Source organism: Rhinolophus sinicus, chromosome 13 (assembly GCF_057876585.1).
Source record: "Rhinolophus sinicus isolate RSI-liver-muscle chromosome 13, RSI-T2T, whole genome shotgun sequence".
Taxonomy (NCBI): domain Eukaryota; kingdom Metazoa; phylum Chordata; class Mammalia; order Chiroptera; family Rhinolophidae; genus Rhinolophus; species Rhinolophus sinicus.
Window position 1 is genome coordinate 56,548,046 of NC_142513.1, and position 17,854 is coordinate 56,565,899.

Sequence of the window (17,854 nt, forward strand, 5' to 3'; positions counted from 1 at the left end):
CGTGGCCCAGCTGTTCAGGGCCTTAGGATGCGATGCGGGGAGGCTATGGCTGCCAGGATTGGGGTGCCAGCTTTGAGCAGATGTATGGCCTTGTTGGAACACAGCTCTTAAATGCCGGGCTAACTCACAGCAAAGAAAGGATCAGAGAGGGTGGGAGTGTAGAGAACCATACTTGAAGGAGGTGTCACCTCTAAGGCTGGAATTAACCAGTGTCTTAAAAAAAAAATTAAAAAAAAATCACGCAATTCCTGGTCGGTGCCTGACTAGGTTTTTCGCTTTTGCTAAGGACGTCCGAGTGCTTTTGAATACTGTAAGGTACACGTCAAATGGTGAAATTTGATCTTTTCTGAAGAGTCTGTCCTTTTGTCTGGCTTTGCCACCTGCTCTGAGGTGTTGGTTATTAAAATTTGTACCTACTCATGCAGGGGTTTTTTTCTGGGTGTTGATTGCTTTCCAGCCATGTGCCTCTGCTGAACCCCTGTAAATGCTGTGGTCGGTGAGCATAGTTCTGTAGGGAAAATAACATCTGAAAGGTAGCTTTTGCTTCCAAGGAAATTTTCCTTGACGGTAGGGAGACCAGACTAACATATGTGTGCAGTTGAGCGTGAAAGCTTAGGTTCAAAGATGCGTCCATTCTGACTGCATTGGTCACGTGGAGAGCATCGAGGACTTTGGTGTGAGGAGAAAACACGGGGTCCCAGAAGTCTGAGAGTGCTCAGTGAGGACCTGGGGGGTCTGACGGGAGCCACAGAGAAGGAGAGAGGTCGGCCAAGCCGAGAGGAGGAGAGCAGAGCAAGCGTCCAGGCCAGCATTCCCACGCCCGTCTGAGTGGTGCTTCCTGGAGCTGAGGGACGGGCAGCCTGCGGGCTGTGTACTGCGTGGCCCTGCAGTGGTCTTAGCTCCCGCCTTCCCAGGTGGGCGCAGGAGGATGCCTGAGGGAGAGAGGGTGTTGTTAGTGAACCTGGAATGTAATTATAGAGAAGACAGCAGGGAAAGGGAAGGTACCTGGCACTTAGTGTAATGTCTGCTACAGCCGGTCATCATGCTAGCGTTTCACCTCCCTCCGCAACCCTGGGAGTGAGGTGACGGCACCCAGCCTGGGGAGGAAGACAGTGAAGCTCAGAGAGGTGAAGCGGGTTATGCCCGGTCACACAGAGGGCAGACACCCAATTTGAACCCAGATTGTCTGGTGCCAAAGCACTTCCTCACTTCACTTTCCGAGTGACTGCCTACACCGAAGAGCCCCCTTCAGGAAGCCCCCAAACTGGTTTTTCTTTCCGAACTTAATCTGTATGTTATCTTAGAGTGAGTCTTTCTTATTATGCCTGGAGATGCATTTCTTTCTTTGATTAAACAAACAAAAAACAACAACAAAAAACAAACAGAGCTGGCAGTGCCAGCAATTTGATTTGCCCTTAATGTGGGAGAATAAAAAGACTTGGGTGCACTTAACAAGCAGAACCTGTTTTCAGTGTTTAACTAGCCAGCTCCTGTCTGGGTGTTATTTTTTTTTTTAAGTAATTATACCCTGTCTGATACACCCATCTAAGCTCCGACCACTCCTCCCCTTGGGTCCCCGTGCTGGGGGGCTACATCCACCTTTTAGTATTATTTTTTAAATGTGTGGGGTCACCCTTACAAATCTGCCTTTATTAATTTGCTGACCAAATGCATTCAGTCAGAATATAGAAATGGCTTGATTCTCTTGTGGGACGGTCTCCTGTGGGAGCTTTTGCTTCTCATACTTCGTTCTAGCTTTATTTTGTTTTCCCTTGAGAGCTGTTTCTCCCCGGCCACCATAAAACTGTTCCTGTTGTATGTTGTGACTTAACTTGAGGATCCAAGGCCCTTGGAGGCAGTGGTGTTTACCTGATGTGTCCTTTTGTTGTTTGGCTTTTTGTGGTCACGTTCTCCTCTCACTTATTTTCATTTTCACCCCCGGCTACAGATGGTGGCCCCCGCGAGACGTTGATGCATTTTGCTGTGCGGCTGGGCCTGCTGAGGTTGGCGTGGTTCCTGTTGCAGAAGCCAGGTGGCCGTGGAGCTCTCAGCATCCACAACCAGGAAGGAGCGACCCCCGTAAGCTTGGCCTTGGAGCGGGGTTACCACAAGCTGCACCAGCTTCTAACCGAGTGAGTGCTCCCGTCTCCCATTTCCCTCCTCTCCCCACCAACCCCGCCCCCTGATTCATAGTCACTGCCCACTTGGCATCTCAGCACGAGTTTGCCACAAATTAAAACCTCAACTCTTGCCTTGCCTTCTGCTGGACGTTGGTAAGCCTGCTCCTGCTAACCCCGTCGTGTCTAAGAGCGACAGACGTAAGTCTTATCACCGTCTTTTCTCTCCTCTGCCTCCCTGGCCTCACTGCTTCTTGCCCGTAGAGATTACTGAAAACTCCGAATAAGTCTTGTCTCGGGGGGGTCACGTGCCTTTACCATGTATCCCGTTTTTCCCAGGTCAGTACAAGAGGAAACAGTTTTTTCTGTGCCATGCGTTTTTTTTCTGGTTTGTCTTCAAGACTTGAAAGAGTTAATCAGCAGTGAATACTTTTAATATAATAATTGCGTGCAGAAAATGCACTGAACCACTGCGGTTTGGTTTGAATATCATTTCTGTGAATCAGGTCGAGAGCAGTGGTCTCTTCATGTGAGTGGCAGTGGAAAGCAACTGAGTTGTCCTGGAAATGCGCAGTAGGAAATCCTGTCTGTGGATTTGAATTGTTATACATTCCAACTCTTTACAGAGTCCTTTGAAGGAAGGCTGTTAGTCAAAACATTTGAAGAATTTTTTTTCTTGTGTAAATAGAGAAATAAACGCATTAAAACTGGCAACATTTTTCCCCCCACTGGAATATTTATAAAAGGCAGAAATTTCAAGTCTAGGTTTTTTCTTAATCAGTATATTTTTTATTGTTTTCTGATCATCGTCATCTTTTCCATCACGTAATCTGAACAAGAATAAATCCCATTAGATCTATGTTCTTTAGCAATTGAGGGACCGTTGTAAATTAAGTCAGTATTCCCAACTTCTCAGCTTTTTTGCTCACGTTGGGCTTAGTTTAGTTGCAGTTTATTTTTTACCATGTGTAGCTGTGAGTGTGGGGTAGCCTGCAAAGGCCAAGACGAGATCTCATAATGTAATGCTACTTAGTCCTGTTACATAAACAGGTTTTTTGTTTTGTTTGTGTGTGTGTGTGTGTGTGTGTGTGTTTTTGCTTTACCTGCCAAGCTTATAACTTTCCCAGTCAAGCCAGACAGAAGGTTCTTGGCAGAAAGCTTTCCGACGGGCTCTGCAGATACAGTGACAGCAGGAGGGTTGTGCTTCATCTCAAATGAGCCTCGGACACTTGAGCTCTCCTGTGACAGTTTTCCAGGACGCGATAGGTTCCATTCCTTCGTACTTCCCATCTGGCCAGTGATTGGATTCCCTCTGCTCTTTGCCTCACGACTTAGGAAGACAGGCCTGGTTCCAGAACTGGAAACAATTAACTCAGTGTAACTCCTGTAGTTCAAATGCAGTTCCTCTAAATGTGATCTTCGAGCTCAGAGGTTTTGCTGGGAAGCGGAGTTGGTTAAGGACTGCCATCCAAATGGGGAAATGAAGTGATTACAACAGCTTCATTCTGTGCTTGGTGCGATGTCACAAGACTTATTGCAGCACAGCTTTAAGGAAACTACAGTGTGTTTGTTCTTGGAGAAGAGTTTTTGGCTTGCTTCATAGTACCACCTCTGTTCCATGTGGAAAAGCCACTTATCTCATTTTGAAGGGAAATAAGTCAGGGAAGGCCCGCTTGAGAAATCTTCAAGTAGAGGGCTGCAAGAGGAGAGTAAGAACACCTCGCTGCAGATCTAGCCCTGAACTTGGGTTCTTCTGCCCATTGCTGTTCTGTAACCTAGAAAACATGCTCTGAGTCCTATTAGCAATTTAAGAAAGGTACGGGGGTGATTTGACTAAATCCCTCAGTTTTCCTGTGATACTAGGAGCTTCGCTAGACTTGGAACCATAAAGTGTCAGGAAGGGTCACCTCTGACAGATGAGAAAACAGATCTAGAGAGGTAAAGGGACTGGATCAGGGTGACAAGACAGCAGGGCCAGGAATGGATGCCAAGGCCCCTCCCACTTCTAGGATTCTTAGCAAGGGACCGAGGAATCGGTCTCCTGGGATCTGCTTCCTTCAAAAGGACGGGCACAGCTTAGCGTGCACGTGTTTCTGAGGAAAGAGCTTTTGTGAAATGCATGAAGAGGGTTCTGGAAGTTAAGATTTGACTCTACTAAACTCTTTAGTCTTAAATTACTTTTTTTTTCATATAGTCCTCTCTCTTTTATCCTCTCTTTTCAATTAATAAGAAGTTGAAGTATGGTTATATACGTTTTACGTTTATTAAATAACTGTTTATATTCCAGTCTTCACTAAGAAGTCCAGTTTATCTAACTCCATTGATACCTTTCCCAAAACAAATATGTTGTTTGAATTCCTTGCCGCTTACCCTGTTTTGGGGGTCGGGGGTGTAGGGTGGTGTGGGGGTTCATGCTGATTAGAGGACAAGTTCTTTTTGTTTTTGTGTGTCCAAAGCTTATTTTGATAATCCATTTTGATAAACTGAGTCACTTCTGTGTGAAAATTGGTTCTGCTGTGCTTGGAGGCAGAAGGAGTCTATTTGGCCTATAGAAACTCTAGAAGGAGTCTCTAAATAAAACACATGCCTTCAGAGAACTCCTGGAATTGATATTAAATCCCACCAGACAGTAATAATTATTCAGGACAATTTTGACAGTTTTTTTTCTCTCTAACCCGTTATTGCTACCTTTCACTTAGTTCCATGACAGGGAAGGGAGAGATTTTATTGCCTCATTGCTCTCTTACTTTAGCTTAGATTTGGATCTTACATTATGACTGTGGATGTGTTTGTGGTTTGAAGATTCCCCTTAAACAAAATGTTACCGATCTTGACTGTGATATCTTACCCCTACAAGAATACCCAGAACACCTCAGCCTGCTCCTGCTTTTAGGGAGACTGGCAATCTTCTCCCCCATTTTGAAGAGGAGTTAGTTGAATGCCCTGCCCAGGGCCCCGGAATTGGTGATGGGTAGAGTAGGGAGAAAACCGAGTCTTGAGGCTCTTAGTTGAGCGAATGCTGGGAAGTGACGACATTAGATGCTTGTTGCATTGGAGTCATGTACGAAGGGATGTTAGAGCCAGACGCTGAGCTCTCACTCACACCTGCTAGGTGTTGGGAGTGGGCCCACTCGTTCAGGGAGGGAGGGAGCTGAGACTCAGAGGGAGGTAATGGCCATGTGCACGAACTTGGGAGTCAAACCTAAGTTTCCATTTGGCTCTGCCATTTTGAGCTGTATTACTTTGGTCACATGAAGTAACTTCCCTCTCTAAACCTAAATTTCTTTATGTGATTAAAACAAAGGATAAGATCTACCTCTTGGGATGATAACTGAGTGCCTGGCGCATGCACTGTGCAAAAGCGGAGTTTGTTTGTCACACAGATGACGATAATTTTTTGGAGCAAATATAGGGGCGGTAAATATTTCAGCTTGAAGAGAGACAGCATAATATGGTGGAATTGCTTAGGGACGTATCGCTTACGTAATTCAAATCTGAGCTTCCCCACTTAGTAGCCTGTGTCACTGGGGAAAAGTCACCTACCCACTCTGGGTCTTATGTTTCTCATCTCATGGGTAATACCTTGTTTGCCTGTGTCACCAGGGTGTTAGAATCAAGGAGATTTGTGCAGAAACTTTGTGACACTCTGAGGTGCAGGTACTTTGTGACACTCTGCGGTGCTCTCATAGTGTAGCATAGTTATAAAATCAGTAAAAAGCCCAAGTTTACTGATCTGTGCAACTCAAATTCCAGTTGATCGGTCTACGTGTATCTAGAACATCTGTTTGTAACATGCATTGTAGTTCTCTCTGAGTTGAAGTCGGTAGGAAGGCAGGCTAGTCTTGAATCCACAGGCCACCCCCGTGAAACAATATGGTCTTGGGTGATTGGCTTAACCCCTCCAAGCCCTGTGCCTTGTTTGTAACTCAGGAAGAATCAGGGGACTATCTTCAGTGTGGGTGGCTTTGAGAAATAAATGCAAGAATGCACGTAGAGGGCGTGGCAGGGACAAATCTCCTCGATTCTAACACCCTAGTGACATAAATGTTATCTCTTCCTGGCCTTCCTTAATTTTCCTTTCTTTCTAGGCCGGTATCCATTTTCCATCCATTAAGGAAATTTGCCCAAATCTTAAAGTATTTTCAGGCAACCCTTGAATGTCCTTACTTGATCAGAGTTTGAAATTAATCCCTAGTGTAATAGAGAACCCTTAAAAAAGTGGTCTGGCTCTCTGATACGTGCTGTGGTGCCCATGCTTTGGCTTCATCGAACAGGAAAGTTCCAAATGATTCTGTTAAGGAATCACCCTTACCGGAGGAATATTTCTCTTAAGAATTTTAACTCTGGAGTGTTGACATAAAAGTACTGAAATATTTCATGTGCCCAAAGAGGGAGCGTAAAAATATTTGTGCTCATAACTTCATCTCATTTTCAGTATCAGTTGAACCTGTCTTTATTTATTGAATGTCTCCAGTGCACTAGAAGTCATGGTTGGTGCGTTTCAGATACTATTTCATTTCAACCTTATGACGGCCTTTCTGAAATAGGCATTATCTGTGTTTTACAGATGAAACATGGGGAACATTCTCTGAACCCGGAGGCTCAGAGAACTACAGTAACTAGCTCAAGGCTTTCTAGAAAAGTGGTAGAGCTGTTGGTACACACACATCTGTGGAAGTCAGAGGCCCATATTCTTTGCTCTACAAAAATTTAACAGAAGGAGAGAGACTCTGGAAGAGGCCATGAGGTGCAGGGTGCATAGCACTTAATTAGGAAAGGGCTGTGAGCTTTCCATCTAGTCCTAACCTCTCCTTTCCCGAGCAGAACAGCATCCTCAGTACAAAACCTTACATTTGTATTACCCATCTTATGGGTTTCAAAGTGTGGGTGATACTCAAGTGCAAGCTTTTTACATTTTGCTTCTCACCACAGCCTAATGAGTGGGGAGGATAGGTTTTATTATCCGTGTTTTACAGTTGAGGAAACTGAGGCCTGAGGTGTGGGGAGGTGCCCAGAGTCACAAGGCTGCCACGTAACAGAGCCAGGCTCAGGCTTCCAGTCCAGTGACCTGTCCCGGTTGAGGTGACACCTGTGCACACGCAGAGCGCAGACCCTGCTGGCATCTCACTCATGGTTTATTGTCATCGTCGGTGACATTGGCCCCTCTCATAGTGTGTGTGTGTGTCTGTCATTTCTCAAGTCCTCCTTTTGACACATTTGCACTTGAACCCTGGGGTAAGGGTCAGGTGGGAAAGGACTCAAATGTACATATTTCACAACAGAACCAAATGCCGTTGAGCAAGATGTGCTGTTAACAGCGATTGCCTTTTTCAGGTCCTCTTCACGTACTTGACAAGTGGGTCCTCAGCGGCCCACGTTGTGCAAAACAAATTTAGAGCCTTTGCTTTTGCGTTAGGAGGGGAAAGAATGAAATAAATGTACAAACTTACTTTCAAAGTAAGAGCCAGAGAGCAGGATTGTTTTCCCCCCGCCTTTACATTCATCTGGCCTGAGCCCCAAGCATTTGTCCATTCGTCCGTCCGTCTGTCCATCCGTTCATCCATCCTTTCTCACTGTGTGATCACGTCTTTGTGTTTTGGTAAAGATAAGAGGTAGAACTGAGTGGAAACTAGAATGGGGAGAGGGCACTAACATTTACTCAGTATCGAATTCCTGCTACATTGGTGCTTTTACGTGTGTTCTCATTTAAAACCTCTCAGCAAACGTCTGAGCTGTACTTAGTGCAGTCAGCTTTCCTCTCCTGTTGAGAAAATACACCCAGAGGGGCTAAATACCTTGCCCAAGGCCATATAGTTAATAAGTTGCCATTAGTCACCAGCCTTTTTTTTTTTTTTTTTTTTTTTAACTTTATTGATAGAGTTTTTGAGAAGCCATGTTTGGTAACACTGTCAGGCTTTTAACCAAACAAATGTGATTACAGTGATTCATAGATACGATTTTCTGTGACTTTTATTGGTAAATTTTCAACTGAAGCATTTAAAAAATCTTGACATGTCATAGTTTTGTTTTTGTTTCAAAGCCATTCAAGTAATAATCTCAGGATTGCCCTGTCTGGCAACATGCAGGAAAATTGCAAAATGCACTAAGGGTAATATATGTATTGATATAATAGTGACACTAGTTACTGTTTATTGCATTTGTGCGAGGCATTTTGCATCAATTCTTCTATATTTTATCCTCTCCCCATCCCTTTGGGTGTGAGCATATTAATCTCACTCCACCAGGCGACGCCATAGTTGGTAAGTAATGGAGCAGTAATTGGAATCAGGTTGTAACTCCAAAACGCATGAACTTCTACACTGCCTGGGACTTTCTACGAAGGTGGATTGGTATTAGAAGTTAGTTTTAATGACAAAGCCATCCCATATGTCCTGTGTTTCCTTCTGTTCACCTTTTTTACCTCCCTGCTATATGCAGGCAACTGGCCCAGCCTATGAACAGTTAGGCCTCAGAGATTTTCTTCAAAGAGTTGTGAAGTTACACAGCTTAGCCCGTGGTAACAAATTCTCTGTGGCCACAGCATGTGATTTTGAAAATATTTCTGACTTCATTGTAGACCTCGATGGAAGGAGACATGAACCTGGAGCACAGGACTTGATAGGGACCGAAAATAAGACCTAACTGGAAAAGAAGCCCCAGCAGGATTTTTCAGCATCACGTCCCCTGAGCATAAGCCCTAATGCATCTTTTGGAGCAAAAATTAATAGAAGACCTGGTCTTGTTTTCGGGGAGACACAGTACGTGTGAGCAAGCGAAGGATTAGCTGGCACCTTCCACCCTCTAAAAACACATGCCGTTGGTCACGTTTAGTAACCGTTACACATTATTCGTATTTGATCAGTTTCAAGGTTTCCTTAAGGGTATGCCAATAGAAAGAATGAGTTGAAAATTTTACCTACGTTTATTTTTGACAGTAACACAAATGATTCTTAAGCAAGGGAAAAAAACCAGGCATGTTGAATAAGCATTTTGGCTAAAATCAGTATTTGACCAAAGCGGAATATCACCAACAGAGAATGAAGTTGTGTGATCCGAGAATAAATATGAAATAGTATAAAATACAACTAATCCTGTATGTTTATTGAAATTGAATAGTCCTGTTTTAGACATCCGACCTTGTAAGGGAAGAACAGTAATTTCTCAGCACCACCAGCTTCTCGATTGCTCTGGAGCCATTAAGCAGCTCACTCCCTTTCTGCGAGCACATCAGTAATATCTATAAGTAGTGGGGCGATAGAAAATTATAATGCAGGGAAGTATTTCAGGAACATCTAGAAGGAATTTTGTACTTAGGATTCTTTGTTTAGAGCGTCTCAAAAATGCTTTAGCTGCTGAACTTGCTTAGTTATAAAACCCTCATTTTGACAAAGTTTTGTTCAAATGTTTAGTGTCCGTATGCACTTAAAACTATGTATTCTTAGTAATGTCTGTGTTTTTGCTTTTGTGGGTTTTTTTTGAGATTTAATCAGCAAAAACAAATGTATTTGGGGTACCTCTCTTTCTAACACATTTCTTCATACTTTTATATCTGGATCGAGAATGATTTCTCATGGTTACACATGATTTAGACCATTTTTCTTGCTTGCAAAATTTGGAATTGGCAGTACTGACATTCTGCTTTTAATTTTTTTAAGATGTGAAAAATTTACAAGTAGACTTGTTTTCTTAAGAGGCATATGGTCTAAATGGAATGAGGTACATAATTTAAAAAATTATTTAATGTAATGAGTAATAGTTAAAAAGTTAATCAAAATTTTTATGTAATTTGACATCTGTAATTCTTCTCTTTATCATTGAAATTTCTCTAACCATTTGTTGGCCGGAAAAAGAGAAAGTGTTCTGAAAGTTATTTAGCTGATGCGGTCTCACTATTCATATTAACTGTCAACCTATTTCTCTTAATTTAACCATTTGAAAGCTCTTGTTTTTGTGCATAGCTTAACAGTTTTCACAGTCACTAGTTATCGTAGCGTTTTATTCTTATAGCAAGTACACAATTATGCTTTAACTGGCCAGCAGAATTTCTGCATAAAAAGCACGTAAAGAGATTTGCACTTTAAATGATGTAGAGCGTGCTTACAGAGTACTCCTTTTTTTCACGATACTTTTTGTACTGATGATGTTGCTTCACTGAAAATGAAGGTAACCTCTGCAATCACGTGATCATTGATAATATACATGTTCAGTAGGTATTGAAGCATTTGGCCTTAAGAAGGGCAAAGCTGCACCCCTATTGTTTGTCATCTATGAGCCTCAGTTTCCTCATCTATAAAATGGGACACGATAGCCTGTATCTATGTACCTCATAGGTCCGTGGGGATTTAACGAGAACATGTTTATTAGAAATTTAGTATGTCCCTTTATTTGGAGAGGTAGGAAAGAAGATTCACTGGAAATCAGATAACCACTCAGCTTTATATGAATATGACAAGTCTGCAACACTGTCCAGTTTCTGACAGATTTTCTCCTGGTCAGCCTCACCCCACAGCTGTAACACTATCCCTGGAAACAGCAGGGAATTACAACCCCATTTTCCTCTTGGACTTTTGGGGAGTAAATCGTGGTAGGGAAATGGGGTGGGTAGGTACCTGACAGTTTACCCTGTGAGCGAGGTTCCTGTGCTTCCCTCCCTCCCTCCCTCCCTCCCTGCTTCCCTTTCTTTTTCTTTCCTGTCTAGTACTCAGGAACTGCTCTCGTTGTTCATTAGCATTACGCCAGCCTATAGCATACCATAAAGTCACAATTTACTGGGCACCTTGGGGGACCTAACACTATGCTGACGCTTTATGTTCATGGTCACTTGATCTCACAGCAAACCTAGTATTCCCACTTTACAGATGAGGAAATTGAGCTGCAGGGAAATGTAACAGGCCCGAGATCAAGCAGGTGGTAATGTCAGAGAAAGGAATCAAACCAAGTCTGTTGCGCCTTCCAGCTTGTGTTCTAACCATTACCTTATAAAAACTAATTATTTAACAGCATAGCATTTATAGCATATTGCTGGTACATAGTAGCTCAAATTTTGTGTCCTCTTTCCTTTGTTGTTAAGGGCAGGGTGGCAGTACTGTGTCCCCTCCCCCCACCTTCCAAGAAAGGGGAAGAGAGCAGCTAAGAATATCAGTGCTAACATTTCTAGTGCATTTGCATGTATGCATAACCAGTCTAGCAGTGAGTTCCCTGCAAGCACCTGACAGTTGACCCCTTAAGATAGTGTGTAGCCTCCTGCTCATTTTGCTGTGAATAAGCAATTCCCCCATCCCCTCCCCCTTTTTGGCCTCCGTGCTCCATCTCAGTGAAGTTGTGGTTGAGTTTGTAGGACTCCTTGGGACCTGGCACGGTTACGGTGATGTGGTTTCGTGGGCGATATTGCACTGGCCTTCAAATAGGGAACCACCGGACTGCACTTCCTGTCAGAAGGAGACTCAGCAAAACACGCCTTTGGGGTGGGCCCATCTGGCAGCTTGTCTCCCCTCTTAAAGCTGTAGTCTGAAGCCCAGACCATGTAGGATGGGCTTGCGATATTCGTGGTGCGTGGGCAGCCGTAAGTGAGTATCAGACGGACGCATTGTTGAGCTCCGTTGTCTGTTCGCTAGCGTTTCATCTAGCTTTTTGCTATACCTCCACCAGATGTGTCTTTGAACTTCTCCTTGAATGCCTCCTAGTACCTCTTAACAATGTAATCTAAAGAAACACTTGGCTTTTAACTTTTCTTCCAGCTCATTAATCCACATGCGTTCTTATACTAAGTTGCTTGGGCATAGACTGCTTGGAATGAATTTAAAAAATCATATTTTAGCCCTCATTCAGCCGGTAGCGGTTTGAAGCGTTGGTTGGTTTACCGAATCTTGGTTCTCCATCTATATCCAGGACATTGGCCTGTGACTTAGAAGATGAAAAATGATGCTTATGATGAAAGTGCACTGAAAAACTGGATGCTGCTTTACAGTGTGTTATTTTCATTAGCAACTGGGATTAGTGTCTTGTGTTTTACATTTGATTCAGGGACATCATGTCAGTAAATTACAGAAGCTCTTTGTGACCTGACTGTTTAAGTACTAGTTGATGTTTTTGATTTTCTAAAAAGAATAATGAACAGCAGTTGGGACTGGTGCTCTTCAATATTATTGAGTTAGTTTTCAGCTTTGCCTCGGCTTATGTAAAGTATACCTTGAGAGAAACAGAAACTTTGTCCTGTGGCTGTATAGCTGGTACCACGTTCCAGGTTCCCGTCTCTGTCATTACCTCTCATTCTCCTGCCGCTTGCCTGCTTCCCAGCGTCTGTAGACGTGAAGAATGTAGTACCTGCTTCCTGGCAATGGGAGGGCTCTCTGTTGTAACCCACTGCTGTTCAAAATGAGGCAGGCCCCGGATCAGGGCTGATCTGCCAACTCTGTCACTGCTGCCTGATGAGATAAGTATCAAGTTGAGAATGTGTGTTTAGAAACATTCATAGTAACTTGACGGAGTAATGTTTATATCTGTTGCATCTAGTAAAAGCTTGGGGCTTAAGTTTTTTTTGTATCTTGTAAATTTTGTTTTTCTAGTAATTCATTTTTAGAGTTTTTGCATCTGTGATGAATTGGAAATGTTTTTTAAAATCTGGTCTTAAATAGTTTGAGTTCTCTTGGGACCCGCTGAACCTACTTACAGGATGATGCTGTAATCAGGGAGAGCAAGTCAATGTTAGATATTTCTGCAGAAGTAGCAAATTAGAGAAACATGACAAAAGTCACACCTAGTTGTGAAAGAGACATTGTCTCTTTACTTTGACCTATTTTATTTGTCTAACTGCTTCTAAGTAAGATTAATCCATTTCAACAATTGAATTATAAATTGTGATTCAGGGCAAAGGGTTATGTATAAAAATACACAAGGTCGTGGAAGCTTGGATTCTTTAAGTATGGGTTCTTTTCTTAAATTGTAATGACAGTGACCTGCTATAAAGTCAAGTATACTTTATGCCTGAAGATAAGAAGTCTTCTGCCCAGAGGAATGAGCAAAAATTCTTTTTCCTGAACTGGAAAAGCTGGTTTACAGAGTGACGGCTTCATTGTGATAGCAGTTACTGGTTTCTAGGAGTAGAACATGGAATGTTCTGTAGAATTACGGAATCCTCACCACTGACAATTTACTAATCGACTGATTTGAATGGTCACTGTTACACCGCAGTTAGCGATTGTATTTAGGCCTGACTTAGTCATTCTATCATACTGAGTTTCAAGTGCTTTTCAGAAATAAGACTGGAAGAAATGGATGTACATTCATTCCCCTTTTTGTGTGATTAGGTTATTTAAATTGCTAAACATACAGAGTTGCTATTTGATTTCGTTTTGTGTGTTTGCTCCATGAGAGTGCTAAAGAAACGTTTTAAAGACGTGTTAGCGCTCTTCTAGTGGTTGGATACTGGACTTTTCTTCTTGATCTATTTTCTGTCAAAAGTCTGAAATTACTTTATCCAGTTCTGTTATTCTTTCCAAGTTTCACATTCTTCTGAAAGCATTTACGTTTCTTTTCCCAACCTAGAGTTTGATTCCAGTCCGCAGTGATCATGTTCTCTCTTTCAAAATCATTCTCACCTGCCTGTGCTTTCACTTTCATTAAGTAACATCAAGCACTTTGTATGCAGAGGACAACAGTAGTTAAGAAGCCAGTAACCGCCGTGGAATAGGACCCTAAGTTCTGAGAGACAGCAGCATAGCTTTATAGGACTATAAATCCAAGTAGCACTTAAATAGAAATCCCTATCTAATCACGTCTGGTTTGTTTCTTAGCTGAGGATGTGTTTGATGTGCCATGTGTTGGTCTGGGGATGAATTCAGCGTAACTGTGTCATGGTTTCTCTCTCTGTGCTCCCCTGAAAGTAGCTCTTGGTGACATCTGCACTGTGCTCTCTCTGTTCTCTGACGTAAGCCAGAAGCAAGGATAACAAGGAGGGAGAATTAGTATTTATTTTGTAACAGTTAATTTAGATATAATATTCATAATGCTGCCACCACAAGACAGGCTTATTTCATTATTTTATTACCTCTCACATTGCATAGAAGTTTTGTGTTTTTTTTTTTAATAACATTTTTAACATTAAAATTCTATTCTGCATTTTGATATTTTCACTTCATCATACTCCTGTCTATTTCTGTGATCTTTATAATTATGTTCGAGGCCCTCAACGATGTGAGAAGAAAAAAAACCCACAGAAAACGGGGTGAATGGGATGGTTCTCTATGAATGTCAAGTGAGAATAACTTTCCAAAGAAGATTCCTGTCACCATTTAAAAATCGTACAGAACTCACGAGTGATGGGGATAAAGAAAGGCCACCGTCTTTTGGGATCTTGTCGTCCATGGAGACCTGAGCCAAAGAAGCGTCAGTAGTGGTGGGAGGGAGATGGAGCCACATTCAGGGAAGGGGACGGACAGACGGTGGGTGAGTTGGCTGTACAGCAGGTTTCTCAGCCTCAGCACTGCTGACAGTTTGGGCTTCATGCCTCTGTTGTAGGGGCCTGTCCTGTGCATTGGAAACCCCCCCCCACCCCCCCGAAGTGTGACAATGAAAAATGTCTCCAGAGGTTGTCAGATGTCCCCTGGGCGCCAGGTCTGCAGCGTTGAATATGGATTGCTTTCACCCCTGCAGGGATCCCTTCTGCTGCAGTGCTGCCCCGTCTACTGCTGAGGTTTGCTTGTAGGCGGGCGGGGAAGGAGCTAGTCCAGAAGCAGGTGGCAAACTGCAGGCATCCAGGGGACGGTGACTGAATCAGGAACCTAAGGCGGGCAGGAGGAAGCACAGCAGGCCCTCTGATGAGGAGGGGACGGGCAGAGGCCTTACTGGTGAATGAAGATTGAGCGCAGGGTGCACGGCCTCAGGCCTCTCGCTAAGAAAGGAGAAAGGTCGCCTGAGAAGGCAGCCGCCAGGGTTAACATTGGGCCTTTGAGGAGATTACAGTGAGTTTCCCTAACCTGCGTGGAGATGGATTAACACACACGTGAGTAGCAACTGAGCAACAACGAGACCTGGCCGAATAGGGACTTAAAAAAAGTATTAAAAACATTAACTAAAAGCTTGAGGAAGAGGAAAACCTATAACCCAACTACTCTGACACTGTTTTTATTTGGGCCTTTTGCTGTCTAGACTTGCCTGCATGTTTTTGTCCTTTTTATTTTGCTAATTTCATTGAACATTATAGATTTGAACTGTTATTTCAGTAATTTTTAATGACTACATAATAGTCTGTAGATCTGGTCTTTAACAAACAGCCCTCTAATTACTGACTTGGCTAGGTTGTTTCTCATTTTTAATACTATTATACTTAGAGTTGCAGTAAACATTCTTACACACAGAGCTTTGCCAGGTTTTATTAGTGGACCCAGTAAAGGTTTTATACAGGGCTGAACACAGAGCAGAAAGTGCATTGGCTTTACTGTCACCTCAGCGAGGCTTTTCCTGACCCATCATCACAGGTTGTTGTAAAATTGCAACCCTCCTCTCTGCTTTATTTTTCTCCTCAGCTCTTGCTGTTTTCCAAAGTAGTAGGTGTTCTCTAGAACCTGAATGCTCTTGTCTCCCTTGCTAAGTGTACCATGTATGCTCCGGCTGGACAAGGGTGCTGGCTTGTATCACCAGCGCCTAGAATTGTCCCTGGCACGGAAATCCTTGCCGAAGGTAGGCTTTACCCAGACCTGCAGGCAAGAGGGGTTTGGAAAAGGCCCAGTGGCAACAGATATTCACGGAAGTCAGTGGGAGAATAATGACACTGACTAGTCTTTGGTATCTAGACGAGTAGAAGCACCAAAACTCCACAGGGACAGTGAATGGGGGCCTGAAGGGTTAGCGCTTAGAGGTAACCATGGCAACAAAAGCACATTCCTCTGGAAGGAGAGCCCTAGAGAAGTCGATGGTAAATAGGCTGTGGTTACAGAAGGGAAGTTCCCAAGGGCTAGATATTAGAAGGGCAAAAGTTTGAGAATTAACAGTGGTCAGGTTGGTAAAAAACTCCGTTTTGCTGGGAACGGTCATTATCACTTTTTAATGGTTTCTGCCTTGACAGACAGCCCCATCTTAGCTTGTCGTATTTGGTTCGCACTGAATGGTGGTATGTAAATCAAGTTCTGCTTTCAAAGACCTTTTCTTATTGGAGTGTGGCTTTATGCGGTAATCTAAGTAAGCAGATACGCCAGTAATGTCTGTCCCACGGTTAAGCAGACTTAGTGACAGTGTCAGTCCAAGCTTCCAAGTTGGCTTCACAGAGACGTTCCTACCCCCACGTGTGGTATAGCTGATTGGTTTCCAATTGAGTCATTCAGTTGGACTTTGAAGTGACTGTCTTATAGGTACTTTTCTGTTTGAGGTCACTTTACTCAGAACAGAGCAGCTTGGTAAATACATAAGACATTGAGCGTAGCATATATGCCAAGTTCATCTTAAGCAGCTCCCGGGAGTCACTCTTCAGCATGAAAACTACAGTAGTTTTCTTTGGGAGCAGCCAGTGTGTGGTTCTCCAGGTGGTTATAGGTTGTCCACTGTAGCATGCTTTTAGCTTTCAAATTCAACGTATTCTCTGGTGAATTGTGACAGACAGGTATGAGTGAGTGTACAAAACACTGGGAGGAGAGTGGAAGAAGTGTTCCTTTCTCATATTTATCAGTGGGTAGCATGTCTCTTCTTAATTCTGTAGTGTCTTCCGTTTTCACACATGATCGCGAACATAACCTTCCTCCATCTTCCAGAATCGCTGGGATACTTTATCAATCCTGGTTCATCAGAGAGAACCACAGAAAGACATGTCAGGTGTTGAGGCTCACCCCGGAAATGGTTTTTTACACACCCATGCCTTTGTCAGCTTTATGTGTTTATGAGGCATGTTTGTAATGATGTAAGAAACATTCCAACCTGTAGAGAATTTTTATGAGTTTATTTGAGCCAAATTGACGACAATTGCCAGGAGCAAAAACACTCAAGTGGATTGAGAAAACGCTCTGGAGAATGGCAGTTTTGTAGCTTATTTTGTACATTAGTATCAAAGGAGGGTTACAGGGCATCATTGATGGTAGATTAAGGGCGTGGTAGAAAGCAAATCTGGGAAATCTTTAGGATTGGATAAATAAAACGGAGGGACACATACATTTTTTACACTGGTGAGTATAGGATAGTTAATAATTAACATTTACAGTACACGGAGATGGTATTCGGGGAACAAGATAACCAGGAGTGGTTCTGAGGTCTCTTCCTCTGGTGCGAGGTTGTACCAAGGGTTCTGGAAAAAGTGGTGACTGACATTCCAAGGGTATGCTCCCTTAGATGCAAAAAGACAATAGACAGGCTCACTTAAAGTAAAGATTGACCTTTGTCTAGGAAGCTACAGGTTCAGGATGTGACTCCCTGCCATGACTCGCTTTTAGGTAGGAGTTTTATGCTCACAGCATCCTGTGTGGCTACTTTCGGTCTCCGAGTTTGTAGGGCCCACCATGCTGGCCTACCCTGAGCTTGTCAGGTTTAGTATGTGGACCCTTTTATGTCCACAGTAATGACCTGAGTTGAGCAAAGTTCTGTTTTTTTAAATTAAAAAATTTTAACTTGACGTTCTTGGAACCAAGTGCTTCCCTCAAAATACAACCCGATCGTGCTGCTGCCAAGTATAACGTGAGAGGGCATCGTGGTAGTTTTCGCGATGTAGTTGACTTGGAGAGTTTTGGGGGTGCCTACTCCAGCTACTGTTAGTAAAC

At 43.1% G+C, this 17,854-nt stretch overlaps 1 protein-coding gene across 17 annotated transcripts in view; it reads left to right on the forward strand.

The window, feature by feature from the left end:
* AKAP13 (A-kinase anchoring protein 13) overlaps positions 1-17,854 on the forward strand; it is a 253,883-nt gene that overhangs the window by 106,497 nt on the left and 129,532 nt on the right. For 12 of the 17 annotated variants that reach the window (XM_074317388.2, XM_074317391.2, XM_074317390.2 and 9 more), the window contains exon 5: positions 1,949-2,132. In XM_074317388.2, coding sequence (XP_074173489.2) covers positions 1,949-2,132 — 184 coding nt within the window. Of the gene's footprint in view, positions 1-1,948; positions 2,133-2,211; positions 2,319-11,586; positions 11,684-17,854 lie in introns of those variants that run through there. The other 5 variants (XM_074317401.2, XM_074317402.2, XM_074317403.2 and 2 more) reach the window with 2 other exon arrangements.